Source organism: Saccopteryx bilineata, chromosome 7, assembly GCF_036850765.1.
Source record: "Saccopteryx bilineata isolate mSacBil1 chromosome 7, mSacBil1_pri_phased_curated, whole genome shotgun sequence".
In the NCBI taxonomy this organism is placed as follows: Eukaryota; Metazoa; Chordata; class Mammalia; order Chiroptera; family Emballonuridae; genus Saccopteryx; species Saccopteryx bilineata.
Genome location: NC_089496.1, coordinates 94,464,584 through 94,486,346, shown reverse-complemented (window position 1 = coordinate 94,486,346; position 21,763 = coordinate 94,464,584). Strand labels below are relative to the sequence as shown.

The 21,763-nt window shown below is 42.2% G+C and overlaps 1 protein-coding gene across 6 annotated transcripts in view; it reads left to right on the top strand.

The window, feature by feature from the left end:
* Positions 1 to 21,763, top strand: part of SORCS1 (sortilin related VPS10 domain containing receptor 1) — a 572,181-nt gene that overhangs the window by 366,137 nt on the left and 184,281 nt on the right. For all 6 annotated transcript variants that reach the window (XM_066238956.1, XM_066238954.1, XM_066238951.1 and 3 more), the window contains exon 4: positions 14,971 to 15,129. In XM_066238956.1, the coding sequence (XP_066095053.1) occupies positions 14,971 to 15,129 (159 nt within the window). The remainder of the gene's footprint in view (positions 1 to 14,970; positions 15,130 to 21,763) is intronic.

Here is a 21,763-nt window from a genome sequence, read left to right as displayed (position 1 = left end):
GGTGACATTGGTTAATAAAATGATATAGGTTTCAGGTGTACAATTCTATAATACATCATCTGTACATTGTATCATGTGTTCACCACCCCAGTCATGTCTCCCTCCATCACCTTGCAGACCTGGGAACCAGGTTCTTGGGTGGGAGACCTACAAATGCCAAAAATGTTCTTTAATTATCTTGGAGACATCATCATGCCCCTCCCTGTTCAATTTTACTCCTTTGAGGTTTGCTTCATTTCCCAGTTGGAATATCTTTTTATTTCTTCTTCTTCTTTTCCAATTGAGAGGAGGGGAGATAGAGAGACAAACTTCTGCATGTGCTTCAACCAGGATCCACCCGGCAACCCCCACCTGGGGCTGATGCTCTGCCATCTGGAGTCATGCTCGCAACCGAGCTATTTTTAGCACCTGAGGTGGAGGCTCCATGGAGCTATCCTCAGCACCTGGGGCCAATGTGCTTGAATGAGTCAAGCCATAGCTGTGGGAAGGGAAAAAGGAGAAAGAGAGAGAAGGGGGGGTGGAAAAGCAGATGGTTGCTTTTCCTATTTGCCCTGACCAAGAATCAAACCCAGGACATCTACACACTGAGCTGACACTCTACCCCTGAGCCAACTGACCATGGCCTGAATATTATAATTAACATTTGTAAAGTGCTGTGTTCTTCTTAAATGAAAACATCATGTACATATAAAATCTCCTTAACTAGTAGTTTAGCATATTTGAGTTTGTGCTGTGGACTATTTTTTATCAGGTTATACTTTATGATAAATGGGTGATATAAAAGATCAGCCTACAAGTTGGTGACAATCAAAAAATGGAGAACCAGATCAGGCAGTGGTGCAGTGGATAGAGTGTCAGACTAGGATGTGGAGGACCCAAGTTCAAAATCCTGAGGTCACCAGCTTGAGTGCAGGCTCATCTGGCTTGAGCATGGGCTCACTAACTTGAGCATGGGGTTGCTGGCTTGAGTGTGGGATCATAGACATGACCCCACATGGTTGCTGGCTTGAGGCCAAAGGTCACTGGCTTGAAGCCCAAGGTTATTAGCTTGAGCCCAAGGTTGTTAGCTTGACAAAAGGGTCACTCACTCTGCTGTAGCCCCCCAGTCAAGGCACATATGAGAAAGCAATTAACGAACAACTAAAGAGACTAAAGAGCTGCATGGAAGAATTGATGCTTTTCATCTCTCTCCCTTCCTGTGTGTCTGTCTCTATCTGTCCTTCTCTCTGACTCTCTCTCTGTCTCTGTCAAAAAAAAGAACTAATGTTTTGTTTTGTTTTGTTTTCTTCAGCTTTGTTTTTCAGAGAACGCAATTATTGAATTTTATACAGTTTGGATTTTCTGATTTATTTACTGTCTTTTAGCTTGACATAAAAGACACATGGGGTCCCCCCATGTGTATGTGTATATAATATGTGAAGAATAAGACTTTATTGCTTTTTAGATGAAAATGAAAGATATACTTAAAACAGACTGTTATAAATAGACTATGACATAGGAGTGGTGATTTATAAAAGCAGTAAGAAAAAGAGAAACAATTATAATTTAAAATGAAGAAGTATGAATTGGCAATCTACCAAACGAGGATATTTAAATGACTAAACACAAATGACAAAAAGGAAGAAAGGGAAAGAGGAGAGCAAAATTCACTATTACTTGTAATGTCTATTGACACAAAATACACCTTTTCCCCCAGTCAGCTTAGAAAAATGTTATAAAAGTTAAGAGAGGAAAAGAAAAACCTAGTGTTGGTGATAGATACTTCCCAAGTTTCTGTCAAGGAACTGGTAATTACTACTCTTTTTCTGAAAGACATTTGGTAATATGTATCAAAAGGGATTGCAGAATGTATATGCTCTGATCCATAAATCCTACTTTGAGGAGATAACTTGAAGAAATAATAATTGATGTACAGAAATATTAATCTACTTTAGGTCATAAGATTGTATTAGTGAAATTTGGAAAACTTTGGATAAAGGATTAATTACACAGTGGCTTATCCATACAGTCAAATCTAATGTAGCCAAAAAAAAAATGATAGCACAGAATATTTAATAGCCTGAAAAATATCTGCAGTATAGTTTTAAAGTGGGCAAAGCAGGTTAAAAAGCAGTAAGTATCATGTGGTAATCTCTTGCTATATAAATCTCTCTTCCTGTCCCTCTCTCGCTTTGCGCGCGTGCACACACAGAGTTACGTATATACATGGGTACCTATAAAAGCATATGTTTGTTATAGGATAGGGTTTATTTTGGAAATATCTTCTTAATTTAATAAACTGTGTCAGAAGGAATCAGTTAGATTGAATTTTGGAGAAAGGTTTCTATTATATTAGTTAATAGGAGCCTCCCTGACAATAGAAGGTAGGGGTGGAGAATGGGATAATAGGAATGGTATGAGCTCTGAAAACTACGTAATTTTCAGGGAAGAGCTCAGCACACAGTAACTCCAGAAAGCATTGCTATACTGTAGTAAAATGAATGCATTGAGATATATTTTTACAACCTTTAGTTGCAGGGAAAAGTAAATGATGGATTATCTGATATATTCTGTTAAGGAGCATGTCAGCCTATCTACCAGTTTGAGGATTTTCTTCTGTCATTAAATATCATCAGTTTTTTAAAAAAATGGTTCTGTTACCAGGAAGGTTCACTTTTGAGAGATATTCCCTGAGGATACAAGGTTCAGAAATTTTCCTCTCACTAGGGTGGCCATGCAATTTATCAGCCAGGCCATACATCTGTGTGTCAGTAATAATATTTATGATGGTGCAGTAGGAGTTAACCAGGACAAAATATGACATATATATTCACCCTGCCTGTGATCCAGTCAAAGAAAGCCAAATTGTCTGTGAACTGTCTCTCCTATGGTCAAAGCAGTTTCCAAATCAAGATTAGCCAACTTTGTCTTTGTAAGTGATCCTATCTTTTTGAACACATTTAACCCAGCATGAATACAAATCTAGGTGTCAAATGCTTTTGTGCAGTCACAAAATAGAATGACATTTTTATAACTGGATTGCATGATAGCACCTTGTTTAGGAATCATTCTGATCGTTAAAGGTACTAACTTCTGAGCAATCGTGACTAGATACATAAAAGATATTAACATGAATGCATAATTGACTGTGTTGTTTGCAAATGTTCTATGAAGGCAAAATTTTTATTCTTCTTTTTTGAAGTCCCCCCCCTCCTTTTTTTTTGAACTTTCTGTTCCTTTTGAATAAGGTGCTGAGAAATACCACTGGTCAAGAGATCAGAAGATGTGTTTATTTTCTTAAAGTGTCGATTCCCTGTTGGTACTAACTGGAAACAGATGAGTATTTTACAGCGTTGGCATGGTAACAGGATGCATATAAAACAACAAAAAAATTTTGGATGGTTTTATACAGGCCTGATAAAAATCAAGCTTGCGGAATGTTTCTGGGACACATTTAGCATTCATTCACTCTCAGACTCAAGTGACCTTTTGTTGTTTTTGTTAGTCCAAGGCTACCTAAAAATCAATCAATCAGTTTATTTTAAGATCCACAAGAACAAAAAGCATTCTATTTTGAATTGCTAGGTTATGTTGTAATTCAGTGATCCCAACCTTTTTTGGGCCATGGACCGGTTTAATGTCAGAAAATATTTTCACGGACCGGCCTTTAGGGTGGGACGGATAATTGTATCACGTGACCAAGACAAGCGTCAGGAGTGCGTCTTAGATGGATGTAACAAAGGGAATCTAGTCATTTTTAAAAAATAAAACATCGTTCAGACTTAAATATAAATAAAACGGAAATAATGTAAGTTATTTATTCTTTCTCTGCAGACTAGTACCAAATGGTCCATGGACTGGTACTGGTCCGTTGCCAGGGGGTTGGGGACCACTGTTGTAATTGATACTGTTGCTTTTCTTGTAAACAGAAAGGGGCAAGGATTGTTTTGCTCTTAAGAAACCCATTTTTGGCCCTGACCGGTTGGCTCAGCGGTAGAGCGTCGGCCTGGCATGCGGGGGACCCGGGTTCGATTCCCGGCCAGGGCACATAGGAGAAGCGCCCATTTGCTTCTCCATCCCCCCCCCTTCCTCTCTGTCTCTCTCTTCCCCTCTCGCAGCCAAGGCTCCATTGGAGCAAAGATGGCCTGGGCGCTGGGGATGGCTCCTTGGCCTCTGCCCCAGGCGCTAGAGTGGCTCTGGTCGCGGCAGAGCGACGCCCTGGAGGGGCAGAGCATTGCCCCCTGGTGGGCAGAGCGTCGCCCCTGGTGGGCATGCTGGGTGGATCCCAGTCGGGCGCACGCGGGAGTCTGTCTGACTGTCTCTCCCCGTTTCCAGCTTCAGAAAAAATACAAAAAAAAAAAAAAGAAACCCATTTTTTATGGCATTACATCCTAAATGATAGGATTATAAAGCCTAGATTTGTTCTCTCCTATTAAAGAGTTATATACACTATTATGGACCTGTAACACATCTGCCCTTCTATCATTTAACCTGGGTAATTTATGCATCCTGAAAATCCACGGACTGGACTTTCTTGACCTTAGGTCTCTTGATATCTCCGAGACTGACTAACAATAAACTCCACTTGGCCTTCATTAAATATTCATCTTGAATTGATACCAGATTAGGAATTTGAAGCTTTGAAAAATTTAAGGCAACAGAGCTATTTCACAGCCAAACCCAAAGAAAAATCTGATAACCTCAAGTAATCTGTATCTCAAATGTGATTATGAGAAGACTTTTTATTATTCATAGTGAATGTAAAATAATAACATTTAAAAAATATCCTCCTTTTTTTAATTGTAAGTGGCCAATTGTACAGAAAATCATTATGGTCATATAACTCCAACATGACTGCCATCATCCTTGTCATCCTTATGTTTGTGTGTGTGTGTGTGTGTGTGTGTATGTGTGTGTGTGTGTGTGTGTGTGTGTGTGTTCGCATGCATCTGTGTGTCCCCTTCAGAGGCAGAGTCTGTTTTTCTCCACCCTTTCAATCTATCCAAAATCAGTGACTGATTTTACCAATAGAATGCTGCAAAATGGATGTCTAAGACTTTTGGAGACAGGTCATAAGAAGCCTGGCAGCTTCCACTGAAGTTCCTTGAACCACTTCTCTTGGGACACTCACCCTAGAGCAGGGGTCTCAAACTCAACTCAGCATGTGGGCCGCAGAGCAAGATCACAGCCATTCGGCAGGCCGCACTAGGTCTACAAAAGGCAACTGTTACGCAACACTTTTCTCACTGCAGTTGAAAACAAAAAATAATCAGTACAACAAGCACAATCGTACATGCAGTTTACTCAGTGTCACAAAACGACCAGAAACTGTAGTTCGCATCACAACTGCTGTTAACTAAGCTAATATCTAGCTAGGATGCTAGAGAAATGAAAAATACAAGTAGGCCCCTAGGCTTACTTAATTTTATCCAAAATATTTTGAACTTCGTGGATTAGTCTGCGGGCCGCACAAAATTGTTCGGCGGGCCGCGAGTTTGAGACCCCTGCCCTAGAGCAAGCCAGCCACCAATGATAAAATCCAATTACACCATAAAACTACCATACCATATGACCTTCAAGCCACATGGAGGGTGCAATCCAAAAGAGAGAGGGAGAAAGGGAGAAGCTCAGGCTAGTGAGTGAAGGAACAGCCTTCGAGGTGGAACCTCCAGCCCCAGCCCCCACAGTGATGTAATGTGGATTGGAAACTACCTCTCCATCTGAGCTCTTCCCAAATTCCTGATCCGCAAAAACCTCAAGCAAGATAAATGGTTGCCTTAAATCATTGTTCTGAGGTATTTGTTACATAGCAATAACTAATTGTCCAGCGGTCCTTTTCTCTTTCATATAGTGTACCAATCCAGCTACTTCTTCTGAGATATGCATTTTGAGATGGAATTAGCCAAGAGATGGAACTGCCTTAGGACCACAATGGCGAACCTTTTTATAAAAACCGCTCATTTTTGCAATGCTGGTCAACCTGGTCCCTCCCGCCCACTAGTGGGCGTTCCAGCTTTCATGGTGGGCCAATTGCAGCGCCGTTTGTTTGCTCTGTTACCGCCCACCATGAAAGCTGGCACTCCTACTAGTGGGCAGGAGGGACCACGTTGACCAGCACTGCAAAAGTGGGCAGTTTTTATAAAAAGGTTCGCTATCACAGGCCTAGGAAATACAATAATGAAAACAAAATCATCTTCTTACAACACAGCAGTATGATATCGCCTGCTCTAATGGAGGGAAAAGGAGAAGAGAGGAGAGGCAGCAGCTAATGGAATTATATTCAGGGGCATGTCTATTAAGCACATTCACCTCTTTGTGCCTCTCAAACACAACTTGAGATGATCAATATCTGTCATTACATACTTGAGAAGTGAAGGAAAAGTTTTGCATGAAGTAGATCTCCTTGCTAAGTGGAGGCCCTTCTTCCTAGAATGATCCACTCCAGCCCCATCTTCCTGAGAGCCGAGTGGTGGAGGGACAGAGGCCATTCTCATTTCACCAACGTGCAGATCCTATTTGAGAGAAACCCCACATGGTCTCTCTGCAGTCTTCTCAGGAAAGCTTTAACACATCAGCAAAGTCTCCTGTGGCTGAGACTTCATTAATCTGCTGTGTCTGCCTGTTCTCCATGATGCGTGAATAGACGTAAATCTAAAACGTACTTGTCGGGATGATAATACAAGTGCAGCAAGGAATGGAGAATGTGGTGCATTCTGTCCCCTAACTTTTAGAATGAATTCATTCCTCTGGGCCTTTCTTTTTCTTTTCCTGACTTTCAACTTGACATTTATTTGAACGCTCCAATAGAGTGCACAGCTTAGAGATTTTACCAAACATGCTGTGTCCCTCGCTTGAATCGATATTAAAATATACTGATAGCTTTTCTTTCTTGCTCTCTCTTTCTCCCTACCTCCTCTCCTTTATCATTTCTAGTGGGATAAAGAGATTTCTTATCATTAAATGAACATCACTTCTTGTAAAGTTTCCCGTGAGCAAAGAAGATGAATGTCCATTTCTCGCAGTATGTCAGCTCCTCCCGATAGCATCTAACATTTTAAAATGATGTAACCTTTTGGCATTTATAAACCTTTGGGGATTTAAGAGAAAAGTTACTTTGGGATTTGTAATGACCATGAAAGTGTGTTCTGATTGAGTTTGAGCAGAGGCTAAGGAATAATGTTGGGATTTTTAAGATATTCTCAAGGTATTTCTTCAGTCTCCATAGTAACTGCAATAATAAAAATGTCTCTCAAATTTATACGTCATTCTTTTCCTCTAAAATACCATTTTTAAAATCCAGATAACACAATGCTAAGCATTAATGAATATTCTATATTTTCTACTATCTCCTTAATATGATAATAACTACTTCTCTGGCAAAATGAATTCATATTTTAGAAGCCAGTCAGACATAGGATTGGTTTATTAGGAGAACGGTTACATGGCATTGATTCTGATTGGTTTTGCATAAACTTCCTTGAGAACTAGATGTTTCTATCCCTGTACGATCATTAGGTCAGAGCTTTTAGTCCTGTCCACCCCATACTTATGATAAAACACAGAAACCAGTCTGCCCATGGAATGATGCTAGAATGCTAGGAAAAGGAGGCCAGGGCCATTGTGAATAATCATCATGGGAAACAGGAATGAATATTTTGATTCCATAGATTTATATTGAAAGCCAGAAATATTTATTTCTTCAGTAATATCTTATCAATTATCTTGTTATTGCATCTCCATTGTCTCGCTCCTGGCTTCTTACTGCCTCTCTCCTTATCATCTAGGCAATATTTTTGCGAGATGTTTTTGGTACAAGGTTTCTCTCCTCTCTCTCTCTCTCTCTTTCTCTCACTCTCTCTCAGAAATCAACTGTCACATTTTTAGCAGGACATATAGTGCTACATGTGCGACGCTTTGCAAACTTGTGATAGTAACATCTGCACAAAATTCAGCATTGCTTTCACACAGATGATCTGATCTTCACACAGACTTATGCAGCGTGTACCATAGATAGCTTGACCACTGCCCAGCACGGAGAAAACCACCACATTTCTCTAGGCCTCATGTCTTCACCTGTTAAATAGACATATCATCTACCTGCAGAATTTCACAGTTTAATGAAGAGATATTTGAAAGGTTTAGTGGAGTGCTTGTTGAGTAAATGAAACTTTATCATATCACTACCCTCAGTGAGAAAACCGAGTCTCGTGAAAAGTTTAAGTGAGCTCTGTACTCTTCAAAGTGTCCTAACCAGCATATTGCAGAGATGACGCTCAAATCCATCTTTGAAGTCAAGCCCCATGATATTTCTTGTGATTATAGTATATATTTATGGTTTGTTTATCCTCCTTCTTCTGCTAGTATGAATGGCCTTCACTAACCATCATCCACAGCAACACTGACTAGGGTCAATGTGCTCATAGCTCTTCTTGTGGAAAACAAGTCTGTGGTTCACAAGCTCCATGGGTAGATCTACCCACCTAGACAAATGGGAGTATGTTTCCTTTTGAGAGGGTAATTGCCATTTACACTAATGGGAGTAGTCTCACGGTGAAGTGGTATTTTCTTAGGTTAAGATTCTTGAAGTTGAATCAGGAAAGGGTTGTCTTCAGTAACCCCAAGAAGAATAAGAACTCTTCTGTGAACTTTCTTTCTTGACTTGTCTTCCAAAGAGTGTAACCCAAGAGTTGTCATTCCTGGTGAATGTTACTCTTTTCCTGTGTCCTCAATAGGGTTGGGTAAAAGTGGTATTGAATAGATTATTATAAGTGTTACATAATAATAAATAAGGTCTTCTGACAAGGCTAGTGACATGTGAACAGAAATAGTATTATATACTTCTTGAAAATTTGTTTTTCCCCTAAAATGTCAAGTCTTTGGGCCCTCATTAAAAAATGGGGGTGGGGGTGGGGGTTAAAAGTAAACTCATAGAATAAACTCTAAAATATCTTGTCAAGGTTTCCCAGCAGTTTTATTGAATCAACGTCCAGGTCACAAATAGATGGAACATTGCCCAAACGTTTTCTTGGTCTCTTAGTGTCGCATGATTTGACTTTTTGTTGAGACCGTGGATGGTGCATTAAGTGTGCTTCACTGAATCTGGGGGGTTGGCAGTAGCATTTTGGACACGTGATTGCACAGTGGGTCCATCTCTCTACAGATGTTGTCTATAAGTGTATATTTATCTACACTTTTTTCTATTTACTAACTTTTCTCTCCTTTTCTGAACTTCAGTGATTTCCTTTGCATAGGTCACTCTGGGATCTTTTGTAACTTCCCCTAATACTGTCTTCTCAACACTAGCCAACAGATAAGCATGTAGTGATCTCTTCCCAGACCCTTAACACATCTGGGAAGGATAAATGTTCAGCTCACATTGGGACGAGGCAGCCTTTCATCCACAGTGCTCAGCAAATTACTCAATGGCTCTGATTATACTTTGCTTAATTTGTTTTCAATATTGAAGCCAGAGGACTACAGACAGCTTCTTATGCTGTTTCTAGATAGATTTTTGTTTGGGTGAGTAGATAACTGGAGTGCCCAATTACTGCTATTGCAATTTTTCTTGGTCATTGTCATTATCATTATGAAAAATATTCATTATGCACCTGGGATATGGTCATTTGAATTTGCTTTAAGCCTTCAGAAAATTGAGAGAGATATACCCAGTCCCTCTCCTCTTGATTCCAGTCTACAGATGACAAGGAGTAGACAAATGAGCAAAATAAATCAATAAATAGAATATAAAATGAATATTCTTTGATTTAGGACCAATGATATGGTGAGATAAATGTATAAGCCTATAGGTAGTGAAGCTGCTCAATATTAATTCTACCCCATCTAAACAGGTAAATGATGGAATTCCAAGAACAAACCACCTAGGAACAGAATCTTGAAAACTAAATGACAGTGACATTTCCCTAGGACGAATGTTCTTAGGAGACAACCTAGAAGGATAAGAAAGCTCTCAGCCAACCTTTTGTAGAATTACATCCTGTAGCCATACGTTGGATCTGGAACAAGTCAAAGAGACTGAAGATGCATTTAGTTTTGGATAACACTAAGCTGTCAGAAGGACTAATACCAAAAAAAGTAAAAAGTGACATATTTGAAATCTCTAAATTACGTTTCATGTTCATTCATCATCTCTAGGCAAAGCCATTAAAGTTGCGTTCTTCTCCTGAAGTGGATGATGAATGATTGCTTCGTGTTGGGTGGCGGAAGCCTTTGTGGCCATTATTGACTTTCTATAGAGAACAGTTCATTTGCAGATGCAGTCAGTGTAGCATCTGCACACCTTGCAGGGTATAAGTGAACTGATTCTAATCACCTGTGGGCTGATCTAAACAGAGAATAATTCCTTTCCTGTTAAAGACAGACTCTTCCCCTTGTTTCTGCCCTCTTTGCCTCCGAGTGGAACAAGAGGGATTTATTTCAGAAGACTCAGGCTCCCAGTGTCACAGGGATAAAGAAGACTCACCTGTTCATTCATTCGTTTGTTCGTTCATTTATGAAGACGTATGAACTTCTTCTATAGACCAAGCTCTATGTTAGGCTAACAACGGCCTCTCTTTTAAGAGACCTCACTTCCAAAATCATGCAAAGCTTGGATTCATGCCTTTTACCAAATCCTCCTAAAATTCTGTTATTCAGATCTGATTCCCAAATACAGAGAATTAAACACCATTTAATCCAGGTCACATAGAAATCCAGAAGGGGATAGAGAGCCAGTGTAAACCAGCAAAGACAGTGCTCATTGAACATGTTCAAGGAGTACAATCTATTAATTTTTTTTTAGATTTTATTTATTCATTATAGGGAGGGGGAGAGAGAGAGAGAAGGGGGGAGGAGCAGGAAGCATCAACTCCCATATGTGCCTTGACCAGGCAAGCCCAGGGTTTTGAACCGGCAACCTCAGCATTTCCAGGTTGATGCTTTATCCACTGCGCCACCACGGGTCAGGCGCAATCTATTAATTTTTGAAGAGTGTTCATGAACTTGGAGCTGCCGTTCTGATATTTCCAGTAAAATACCTTCTTGAGAAGATAGAATATATTTACTTATAAATGACATCATTTATGTCTAAAGATTGGATCACATAAATTATTTATATTTTTTCAAATAGATTAAAACATTTTCTATTCATATATTGCCTAAATACTTTATTTACTTATTAACTTATTTATATTTAATAGCCTACAAAATAATAGGACAAACCTCAACCCACTTGAGATAAAATTGCTAACAAATGTTAGTTTGTAGACTGAAATAATGATGTCACTTATTCAGTTAACAATTTATTAAATAATTTCTGTGGCTCAACTACTGTACCAGTTGTAAAATAATTGTGTTGAAGGTTGTGATTAAGTAACACATTGTATGCAGTGGTGTGTGTTGATGTGTGTGCATTCATTTGTGTGTTTATTGTTCAGCTGGAATGGAGTATAGGCAATAATATTAAATTTTAAAAATGAGGATAAAAAAACATTATTGAACCTGTTGAAGGGATAGGGTCACGAGCACTTTATTTTTCTTTAATTTCAATTCCACTGATTGTCTTACAAAGTTGTTTGTGCAATAAAAAATGTCTAAACCAAAATGAGTCCAGATTGACCTGTTTGTTTTGAGTGGATTTGAGCGGAAGTTTGAAAGAAGAGCCACTGGAAGGTTTGTGTAATACAGATACACTTCGAAATCTAACAGGAGAATTTCCCAGCATCCTCCACCATTTCTAAAACGTCACATTCCCACGTAGAGGCTTTCAGGTGAGGACTGTATAGAGAAGGTGAGATTTTAGTTTACATATTTTTAGTACCCAGAAAAAAAAAAACCAGCCATGGAAGCGAGGAGTTCCATTTATTCACTCTTAAGTAGCCATCTGTCTGAAAAATATTTGCGTTATTCTCTCTCTCCCTTTCCCTTATTCTCTATTACCTGGATGCAGAATTACTTTACATAGTCATGTGATATAAAGCATAAATGACTATCAAAAATATTTTTTTAACTTAAAAAAAAATATGTTTATTATTGATTTTAGCAAGAGAGCGTGAGAGAAAAAGACAGACAGGAACATCAGTCTGTTCCTGTATGTCCCCGACTGGGGACTGAACTGGCAACCTCTGCAGTTCGGGACAATACTCTAAATCAGTGGTCCCAACCCCCGGGCCATGGACCGGTACCGGTCCATGGGTCATTTGGTACCGGTCCACAGAGAAAGAATAAATAACTTACATTATTTCCATTTTATTTATATTTAAGTCTGAATGATGTTTTATTTTTTTAAAATGACCAGATTCCCTCTGTTACATCCGTCTAAGACTCATTCTTGACGCTTGTCTCGGTCACGTGATACATTTATCCGTCCCACCCTAAAGGCCAGTCCGTGAAAATATTTTCTGACATTAAACCAGTCCGTGGCCCAAAAAAGGTTGGGGACCACTGCTCTAACTGACAGCGCTATCTAGCCAGGGCACTATCAAAAATATTTTAAATGAATGATAAATAAAAAGCAGAGGATATTCTGTAGGCCCAGTGATTCTATTCTGCTGAAGTAGTCTGCCAGGAGAGGCAGGTGGTGAGGTCTGCACTCATGGGAAAAGAGGACTATGTATCCCAGTTAACAGGGAAATAGACCCTCAGGGGGAGAAAATCACCTTGCCTGAGACAATAGATGCTCTATAAAATTGAGCCTCTTCATATTATTATGAAAATTACTTTTGGCAGTAGTGCAAAAAGGTTGTTATATATATTAATTGTGGTTGCAGACACAAAGCAATATAACCATTTGATGACTTATTTGTTCTTTGGAAAACAACAGCTTTTATGCGCTAGTAAATATGAAATCACCTGGAAATGGTCATGTGCGTTTAGGAGCTATCTGAACATCCTTGTTGACTGTGTACAAGCAATTTTCATGAAGCCAGGCAGGTTGGACTTAGCCGATTACCTGACGGCTCCGTGTCAGCCGGACAAAGAGCAGACCCTCCCTGCCGGGTGAATGCGAGACAACAAAACTAGAACTTCATCAGGATTTATGGTTGGGGACAGTGGCTTCCCTGCAACGCGGATTGAAAGGCAATCAATGTCCCAATTTTGTGTGTACTTTCCATCATGTCCAGAGTGCAGCCGACAGCCAAGCAGTCCGCTCCCAGAACCACATCCATCCCTTTTCTCCTCTCTAAGAAGGGAGGTGGAAAGAACAGGGAACCTCAGGTTCCACCTGGGAAACTAAACACTGCTCAGGCTCAGTGTGTCTGTCGTGCAATCCCGTGTCCTGTTTGGAGTGACAGGACACCACTTTTAAAGATGACACTGCCTTTCTCCAGGTGTTAATATGATGGCCTTCAAATGCTTGAAAAATCACTGTGTGTTTGCCTGGACACTCTGCTCTTCTGCTCCATGGCTCAGTTTTATTCATTCTCATTCTCTCTCTCCCTCTCTCTCCCTCCTTTTCCTAGAACAGCATGTCCTTGGCTGGTAATCTTTTAAAAAACCCCGGGCTGCGTGATCTCTCCCCATACAGCCACACATTAAGCACATCTTTCATGCTTCTCCGAACCAAATTCAGAAAGTGCCAATTAATGAGGTGACGGGGAAGACAGTGGGTAGCGTGAAGGCCGCCTGTCTGGAGGCAGGCGGTGCACACTGACTGCGCGAAAGGCGACCTGCAGAGAGCGGGGAATGAAGTGCTTTGTCACACAGCCCGCGAGGCATCAAAGCGAGAGAATAAAAATCTGTGTTCAGCGCAGCTTCTCCACTGTGTCCCTGTGGTGGACTGTTCCTTAGTGCTCCGACCGAGATGAACCAGCAAGCGCGTGCGGAGCATTTGAAACCGTGAGGTTTTACAGGTGGAGTGCGTGTTCTCTTGTGGACAGGCAAAAGGTGGGGTGGGAGACCCAACGACTCCCTCATTGGACCTTCTGTTCACATGAGCTCATGCTGTGCTGGGCATCTTTCTAGCTCCATGGGACTATGAAAACTCCCTTTATTCATTCATTCGGCAAGCATTTCTTCAGCATGCAATATATGTTGGGTCTTACTCTAGCTGCTGAGAATACACCCCTGAGGGAGAATAATAGAGAAATATCAACTATTTCTATTCTCATGGAGTTTATGTTCTAGTAGAGGGTATATAGACAATAAACAGAGTAAAAATCAGTAAATTCTATGTATAATAAGTTATGCCCTGGCTAGGTAGCTCAGTTGCTTAGGGCATCATTCTTATACATCAAGGTCGCAGGTTCAATCCCCAATCAGGGCACATATAAGAATCAACCAGTGAATGTATAAAAAAGGGGAACAACAAATCAACATTTGTCTCTCTCTCTCTTTCTTTCTCTCTCTCTCTCTCCCTCCCTCACTTTCTCTTTTTCCTTCTTTCTCCTTCTCCCCCCCTCTCAAATCAATCCTTTAAAAGAGTTTATATAATAAGAGGGGATAAAGTGGCCTTTGACACAAGACTCAGAAAAGGAGGCTAAAGGTAGGGTGACATGGGATATTGTTGACATGAACAAGAGGGCTGCCACTTAAGCGAGACCACCCAGTGAGCTCCATTATCTTTCCCTTCCTTTCCGCCTTGCCCAGGCAGGCTGTGACTGAGTCTTGCTCTTGAGTCCGCCCCCAATGTTAAGTAAACAGGCACAATAGGAAGGAGGCTGGAAGATAGGGCAACAGCGGGAAATATTTCAGATTAAGGAAATAATCTTGAAGGAGAAAGAGCAGCAGTAGCTCATAGAAGAGAAAAAAAATGCAGTCTCTGTTTCTTCCCCCTTTCTTCCAATTGTCCTGCCTCCTTCATTCCTTGGTGACAATCATTTGATGGCATTGGGTGAGGGTGGAACAACCCTGATAGAGCCCAAGTGCCCTACGTGGCCAGGTGTTCCTTGCTGGCCCCTTTTCCCTCGCATCCAAAGTGTAGCTCATTTGTAAGTTTTGGAAACTTGCAGATTGAACTTCCTGTTGTTCTCTTTCCCTGACAATTCTTTGCTGCAGATTATGTTGCTCACAGACCCGGAGATTGAGAGCAGTTTATTGATCAGCTCGGATGAAGGAGCAACCTATCAGAAGTACCGGCTGAACTTCTACATCCAGAGCTTGCTTTTCCACCCCAAGCAAGAGGACTGGATTCTGGCGTACAGCCTGGACCAAAAGGTGAGCACGAGGATGTTTGGAGACAGCGGTGCGCGGCTGTCCAGGGAGAAGTCCACTAGTTCATCGTGTGTCTATGTTTCTTCTCCATGCTCAGCTTTGTTCTGTGCAGGCACCTGTGCGGGGTGCCGGTGGGCCAGAGGTGACAAAAAGGCCCTCAGGTCACTGGCTTCAGCTGTGTAACCCTCTGACACACAAACAAAGGGAAAGCTAGACTCTAAGGAGTCCACTGTGGAGGAACAATTGGTAACATTGATGTTTCAGGCTATTAGAAGCCCTGACCCCCATGGAATTTGAGACAGCATTGTGTGCATATGGAGAACTGATCATTTCTTTTTTATTTATTTTTTTGTATTTTTCTGAAGTTGGAAACGGGGAGGCAGTCAGACAGACTCCCACATGTGCCCAACTGGGATCCACCCAGCATGCCCACGAGGGGGCGATGCTCTGCCCATCTGGGGCGTTGCTCTGTTGCAACCAGAGCCATTCTAGCACCTGAGGCAGAGGCCATAGAGCCATCCTCAGCACCCGGGCCAACTTTGCTCCAGTGGAGCCTTGGCTGTGGGAGGGGAAGAGAGAGACAGAGAGGAAGGAGGGGGGGTGGAGAAGCAGATAGGCGCTTCTCCTGTGTGCCCTGGCTGGGAATTGAACCCAGGACTCCTGCACGCCAGGCTGACGCTCTACCACTGAGCCAATCAGCCAGGGCCTTGATCATTTCTTTTTGAAGTAAAGAACCAGGATAGCTTTTCTAAGACCCATAAAAGGAAGGATGACCCTCCACATCCTGCCAAGAGGTTAAGAACACTAACTAGGAACTTTCTAAAACAGTGAGAGAAATGGTCAGAGGAATAGTAATAATGTATCAATATATAGATAACATTCTTCAGAATCAGTTTATCTCAGGACTTCTCTTGCTGGTTGGATTGAAGGAGAGTTCCACTTTTTATGGAACGCATTGAATGAGGTTTTGCTATTCAGTATCTCTGGTGTGTGTGTGGGTGTGTGTATGTATGATGGGATACATATGATACACTACGTCATGTACTCTGTACAGAAACACTGTAAAATACATATAGCCCCATGCTTTTAAGGAATTTACAATCCCAGGGAGAATATAAGGCTACCAAGAGAAAATACAATTAAATTAAAATGAAAAGAAATAACATAATATGTAGGCAAATGTGAGAGAGACTCTCGCCATAGAAACCAAGAGGGACATAGATGTTGGGATGCTGTTTGTGAAATGCATGATTCAATGAAGTCGTTCTTAGAATTCTCCTTAGAGGACTCATGTGTTAGAATTATGCATATTTAAAGTTATACCGGATTTACATGAGTGAGGAGGATATTCCAGGGTTTTACATAGAGATGGTAGAAATGTGCGGGGTTCTTGCTGAAGGGAATAAAAAGGCAGAAGCAACTCCCCAAGGTCTTGACTGACCCGAGCATTTGGAGTTTTGTTCATGTTGACCTTACTGCCAAAAAACATGCATATTAAGTCTAAAAATAGAAAAGATTTAAAATGAGTATTTTTTTTCTCTTGAACAGCCTGGCTACCCTTTCAGCAGAATGTACAATTTCGTTCCTGGAGCCAGGCCATAGTGCTTCTGGTCCAGGATGGTGCCATCGCTATAGGCGAGGCTGAGAAGCCCAAGTAACAGAATATGAGTCATTGAATCTGCTGGATTATTATTGGATTTTATTTGACAGTTGGTTAATTTTCTGCATGATACTAGAGGCACGGTGAAGGCCAGATATACCTTGTTAAGTTAACACTAAACAGCTTTATAATTGTGCTGGTGGAGAAGCCCCAAAATGTAACCCTTCACGTCCCAGCACTTTAAATGGTAACTGCTGTGACTGCTGTGAGGGACTGTGTGGCCCACTCTAGGCTGTGGCCCCAGCTCAGCCGCTTACAATGAGCAGTATTTAGTTGGCTTCCTTTGCTGTAGAATGTGTTCATACGGATAATTATCATTGCAGGTCCATTTGCAAAAAGATTGAAAGAAAGAAACAAACAAATATCAGACTTCACATCCATTTGAGGTGTTCTGTCTGGTGTAGTGTTGGTGTAATGTTAGTATAGCAAGGAGCATTTCGTCCTGCTGAGGAGAGAAGATTCAATGCACATCAGTGCACCAGGCGTCTGAGAGGCCAAAAAAGCAGTGCCCTCACTCACACAGAACAGATGGCCAATCAATATAGCTGGATCAATTATATGAAATTGGCAGCCCAACTTCAGGAGGTGAATTTATGAAATGATTTCACCTGGACCTTAATGAAAATGTCTACTTTCCAGGGGAAGAGGGGACACATTTACTTAAGAGGAAGGTCACAAAAGTACAAAGTTAGGAAAAAGCATGTTTACAGGATTGTGAATTTGTCTATGGCTGAAACTGAAATTTGGTGAAGCTCATTATATACTTCTGGAACAGAATCTTTTGACTATTTTTGATTGGTGTAACTATTTAGTTATTATGCAATTTTATTTTATTTTTTGTATTTTTTTTGAAGTGAGAAGTGTGGAGGCAGAGAGACAGACTCCCACATGGGCCTGACGGGGATCCACCTGGCATGCCCACTAGGGGGCGAAGCTCGGCCCCTCTGGAGAGTTGCCCTGTTTCAACCAGAGCCATTCTAGCACCTGAAGCGAAAGCCATGGAGCCGTCCGTCCTCAGTGCCGGGCCAACTTTGCTCCAGTGGAGCCTTGGCTGTGGGTGGGGAAGAGAGAGAAAGAGAGGAAGGAGAGAGGGAAGGGTAGAGAAGCAGATGGGTGATTCTCCTGTGTGCCCTGGCCGGGAATCAAACCCAGGACCTGCACATGCTGGGCCAATGCTCTACCACTGAGCCAACTGGCCATGGCCGCAAATTTGTTTTTGTTTTTCTAATTTAGGTACCTTTTGAAAATTTTAGTCAGTGGAATGATGTGCTCAGAGCTATAGGTTATAAAATATCTGGTAGAAATACAATGCTGAAATGTAATAATATAAAGTCAAAAGCAAGAAGAGCAGTTGGAATGATATCACAGTCATCGTGGTCTGGACCAAAAAGTATCTTTTGTGACCACAGACCCAATGCATTCTCTCATTTAGGAGCTAGAAGAAGCCTTCACAGTCTTTACTCTGTAGAAGTTAATGAATCTTTCCAAAGAGAAAACCCATGCCTTGGCACCATATGTCAAAGTTCGGTGAGTGGAGTGAAGTCTCACATGGAATTTGGTAGGGTTCTCATTGTTGAGGGTGCTATCTATCTTGCGATTAGTAAGGAGAAATCAGGCTGGGAGAAAAAGTGTGGGTAACCTGCTGGAGAGGAACTCGGCAACGCAAGGCTTGAATCCCAGGATGAGGAGTGGGGCCACCGCCATCAAATGGGCCATTAGCTAATGGGGTTGGCTGGAAGTCAAGTCGAGAGGGTGTGTGGCCACTCGGGTAGGTCAGTGATATGGAAATAATAGCTGGCAATTGCCCATGAATCATGGAGCTTTTAGCACTAATGACATGCAGCTACGAGCACTGAGGAGCCCGTGCTGGTGTTGGCAGAGCAGTGACTATATTTGCCCAGCAAAGGGATCACTTCTTCTTTCATGTATGTATTGCTCATCAGTTTCTCTGTGGCAGCTGCTTTTGCTCCTGCTGCAAAACTTCATCTATGAACTCAGCCTCAGTGCTGGTTGGCCCTGTGGAAGCTGTCTCACACCACCCTATGGTGAACAGAATTCTCAGGCAGAAGGTGTACTGTCTCTTAGAAAGTGTCCTGTTTAGGTGGCCGCTTCTTCAGAACTCACCATGAACAGAATCCTCCTCTCGCCTCGCTTTCCTTGTGTATGGTCCTTGGTCTTTTCAGGCACACTCTCCCTCTTTTGAATACATAACCACCTTCCTATTCTTCTTATTTCCCTGCCATTGTTTTTTTTTCCTACTGAGATACATAAGAGCCCTAAGGCCCTGAGGACAGAGCCTGGATCTCCAGCTTCCTGGATGGAGCCCGTATGGGCTATGGTGTTCTGCCTTGACTGTGTTTCGTCTCCAATGCCCGAACAGCAAGTGGAGGCTTTCTGATGTGAGCATTTTAAGACACTCAAACAGTCTGGTTGAACAGATTGTCCTTTCTGGCCCAAGACAGTTTTATTGGCCATCACTTTCATAGAAAGCCAGGTTGTGTGAGTGTGTGTGTGTGTGTGTGTGTGTGTGTGTGTGTGTGTGAGTGTGTGTATGTGAAGTGTATGGCCAGATGCCCTGAGACTCCATCAGATCACGATATTATTTTCTTTTTTAAAAATTTTAATTTATTAATTTTAATGTGGTGACATTGATAAATCAGGGTATATATGTTCAGAGAAAACATCTTCAGATTATTTTGACATTTGATTATGTAGCATACCCCTCACCCAAAGTCAAATTGTCTTCTGTCACCTTCTATCTGTGCCCCCCTTCCTCCCCCCGCCCCCCCACCCCCTATTACCATCACATTCTTGTTCATGTCTCTGAATCTCATTTTTATGCCCATCTATGTATGGGTTCATTAGTTTTTTTTCTGATTTACTTATTTCGCTCAGTATAATGTTATCAAGGTCCATCCATGTTATTGTAAATGATCCGATGTCATCATTTCTTATGGCTGAGTAGTATTCCATAGTATATATGAGATCAGGATATTTTGATGTTGGAATCCTGTTTTGTCTTTTCTAGAGAGAGACATCTCTCTGTGGGATTTATTGTCTGGAGGTCGCCAAGGGGCAGACATTTTCTTGAGTCAGCATGTGGCTCTCCAGGCCCCATTAGGATGACTGGAGAGAGATGGTTCGGAGCCTTTCTCCCTTTGAAGTCCTAAAGGAAGTATCCTGACTTAGGAAGCCCTGCTGAGTACTTGGCAGAGAAGTAGGGGCTGGGTTGCTTGGCCTCTGAAGTGGCTACATGAGGACATGCCTTTGGAAAGCCCTGGACTCTCTAGAAAAATATACATGACAGACATGGAAAGTTTATGTCAAAGAAGAAGAGGTATAATGGTCACACAAAGCCACGTCCCTTATACTTCTTACCAACAAACCCAGCAAATCACTTGGACACTATGGAGAATTCCATCATATTTATTAGAGGAGCACGAGACTCTTGCTTTCCTGTATTTATTTCTGAACTTTGCTATTTCTGCACTTAAGCAGTAGACAAACCAAACATTCTGCTCATTCTTTTGCATCAGGAAACCAAGCAGGTGGGAAAAAGGAGGTATGGTTCTTCGGCTCATTGCGGGCGTCCCCCCACTTTGTGGCCTCAGCTCAGAAAATCACCCAGGGCGGGCTTTGCAGCAGGCTGAGTCTGCCAGATGACATCTTTATTTTAATTTGGCAATAAAGTAGTATACAAACTGTGCTATAAAAACAGTGCTTCCAACGGCATCCCTCCGTCTGTCTTCAACACCTCACTCAACATGATGTGTTGGGAAACATTTGAAATGAGAGGAAACAAAACGCAGATGTGACTGAAAGAAAAAAAAAATAGCAGAAACGTACAAGCAGATAAAGATACTTCCGCCTTGCTGCTCTATTAGGGGCTGTTGTATTGGAGGAGTGGTTTGTAAAGGAAGGGGCGGGGTCTGCAGTGTTTGAACTTGACACGGACCCTGCGGTGACTCTGGCTGGTGAGTAGCTGGGAGGGGAGGCCCCCTCCAGGCTGACATGTCCCCTTGGGTGGCGCTGCCGAAGGGCCTGTGACCCTAAGCCTAAGCAGGAAAGACCACTTTTCTCTGGTCCTATGCAGTGTGCTGCTTCTCCCCTAGGGAAGTCCACCTAGACCATGACCTTAAATCCCAGCAGACAAGCTAGCAATCCGAACAGAACGGCTGGACCTGAGCTGTGGGGAACCGGAGGGCCGCTGTGCATTTGGAAGGGAGGGATGTTGGTGAACTCCAGGCTGCTGTTCTTGCTGCCAAGGATGGCTCCCACAGGTTCATCCGTCCTGCAGGTTCTTTGAGAAAAGCGATCCTGCTTTGTTTGAAACGCGACATCTTCCTATTATTGTGTGTTTACAGATTTTAAAACGGAAGTAGCACGGTACAAATAAAGTTCACCTGCTTGCTGCCTTGGATTAGACCCTAAATCACTTTTTTTTCTTTGCCTTCTGTCTTTTCGCCTCGTCTTGATTTTTCTCCTGTTCATGGGTCTCTCTGGATCTTTTATTTCAGAAGATGTTAAATTGTTTTGTGATTCAAAAAAAAAAAAATTCAACCTAATGAGTGCTCAGTTCTGTGGAGGGAAGAAAAACTTTTTTTTTTTTTTTCATTTTTCTGAAGCTGGAAACAGGGAGAGACAGTCAGACAGACTCCCGCATGCGCCCCACCGGGATCCACCCGGCATGCCCACCATGGGGCGACGCTCTGCCCACCAGGGGGCGATGCTCTGCCCATCCTGGGCGTCGCCATGTTGCGACCAGAGCCACTCTAGCGCCTGAGGCAGAGGCCACAGAGCCATCCCCAGTGCCCGGGCCATCTTTGCTCCAATGGAGCCTTGGCTGCGGGAGGGGAAGAGAGAGACAGAGAGGAAAGCGCGGCAGAGGGGTGGAGAAGCAGATGGGCGCTTCTCCTATGTGCCCTGGCCGGGAATCGAACCCGGGTCCTCCGCACGCTAGGCCGACGCTCTACCGCT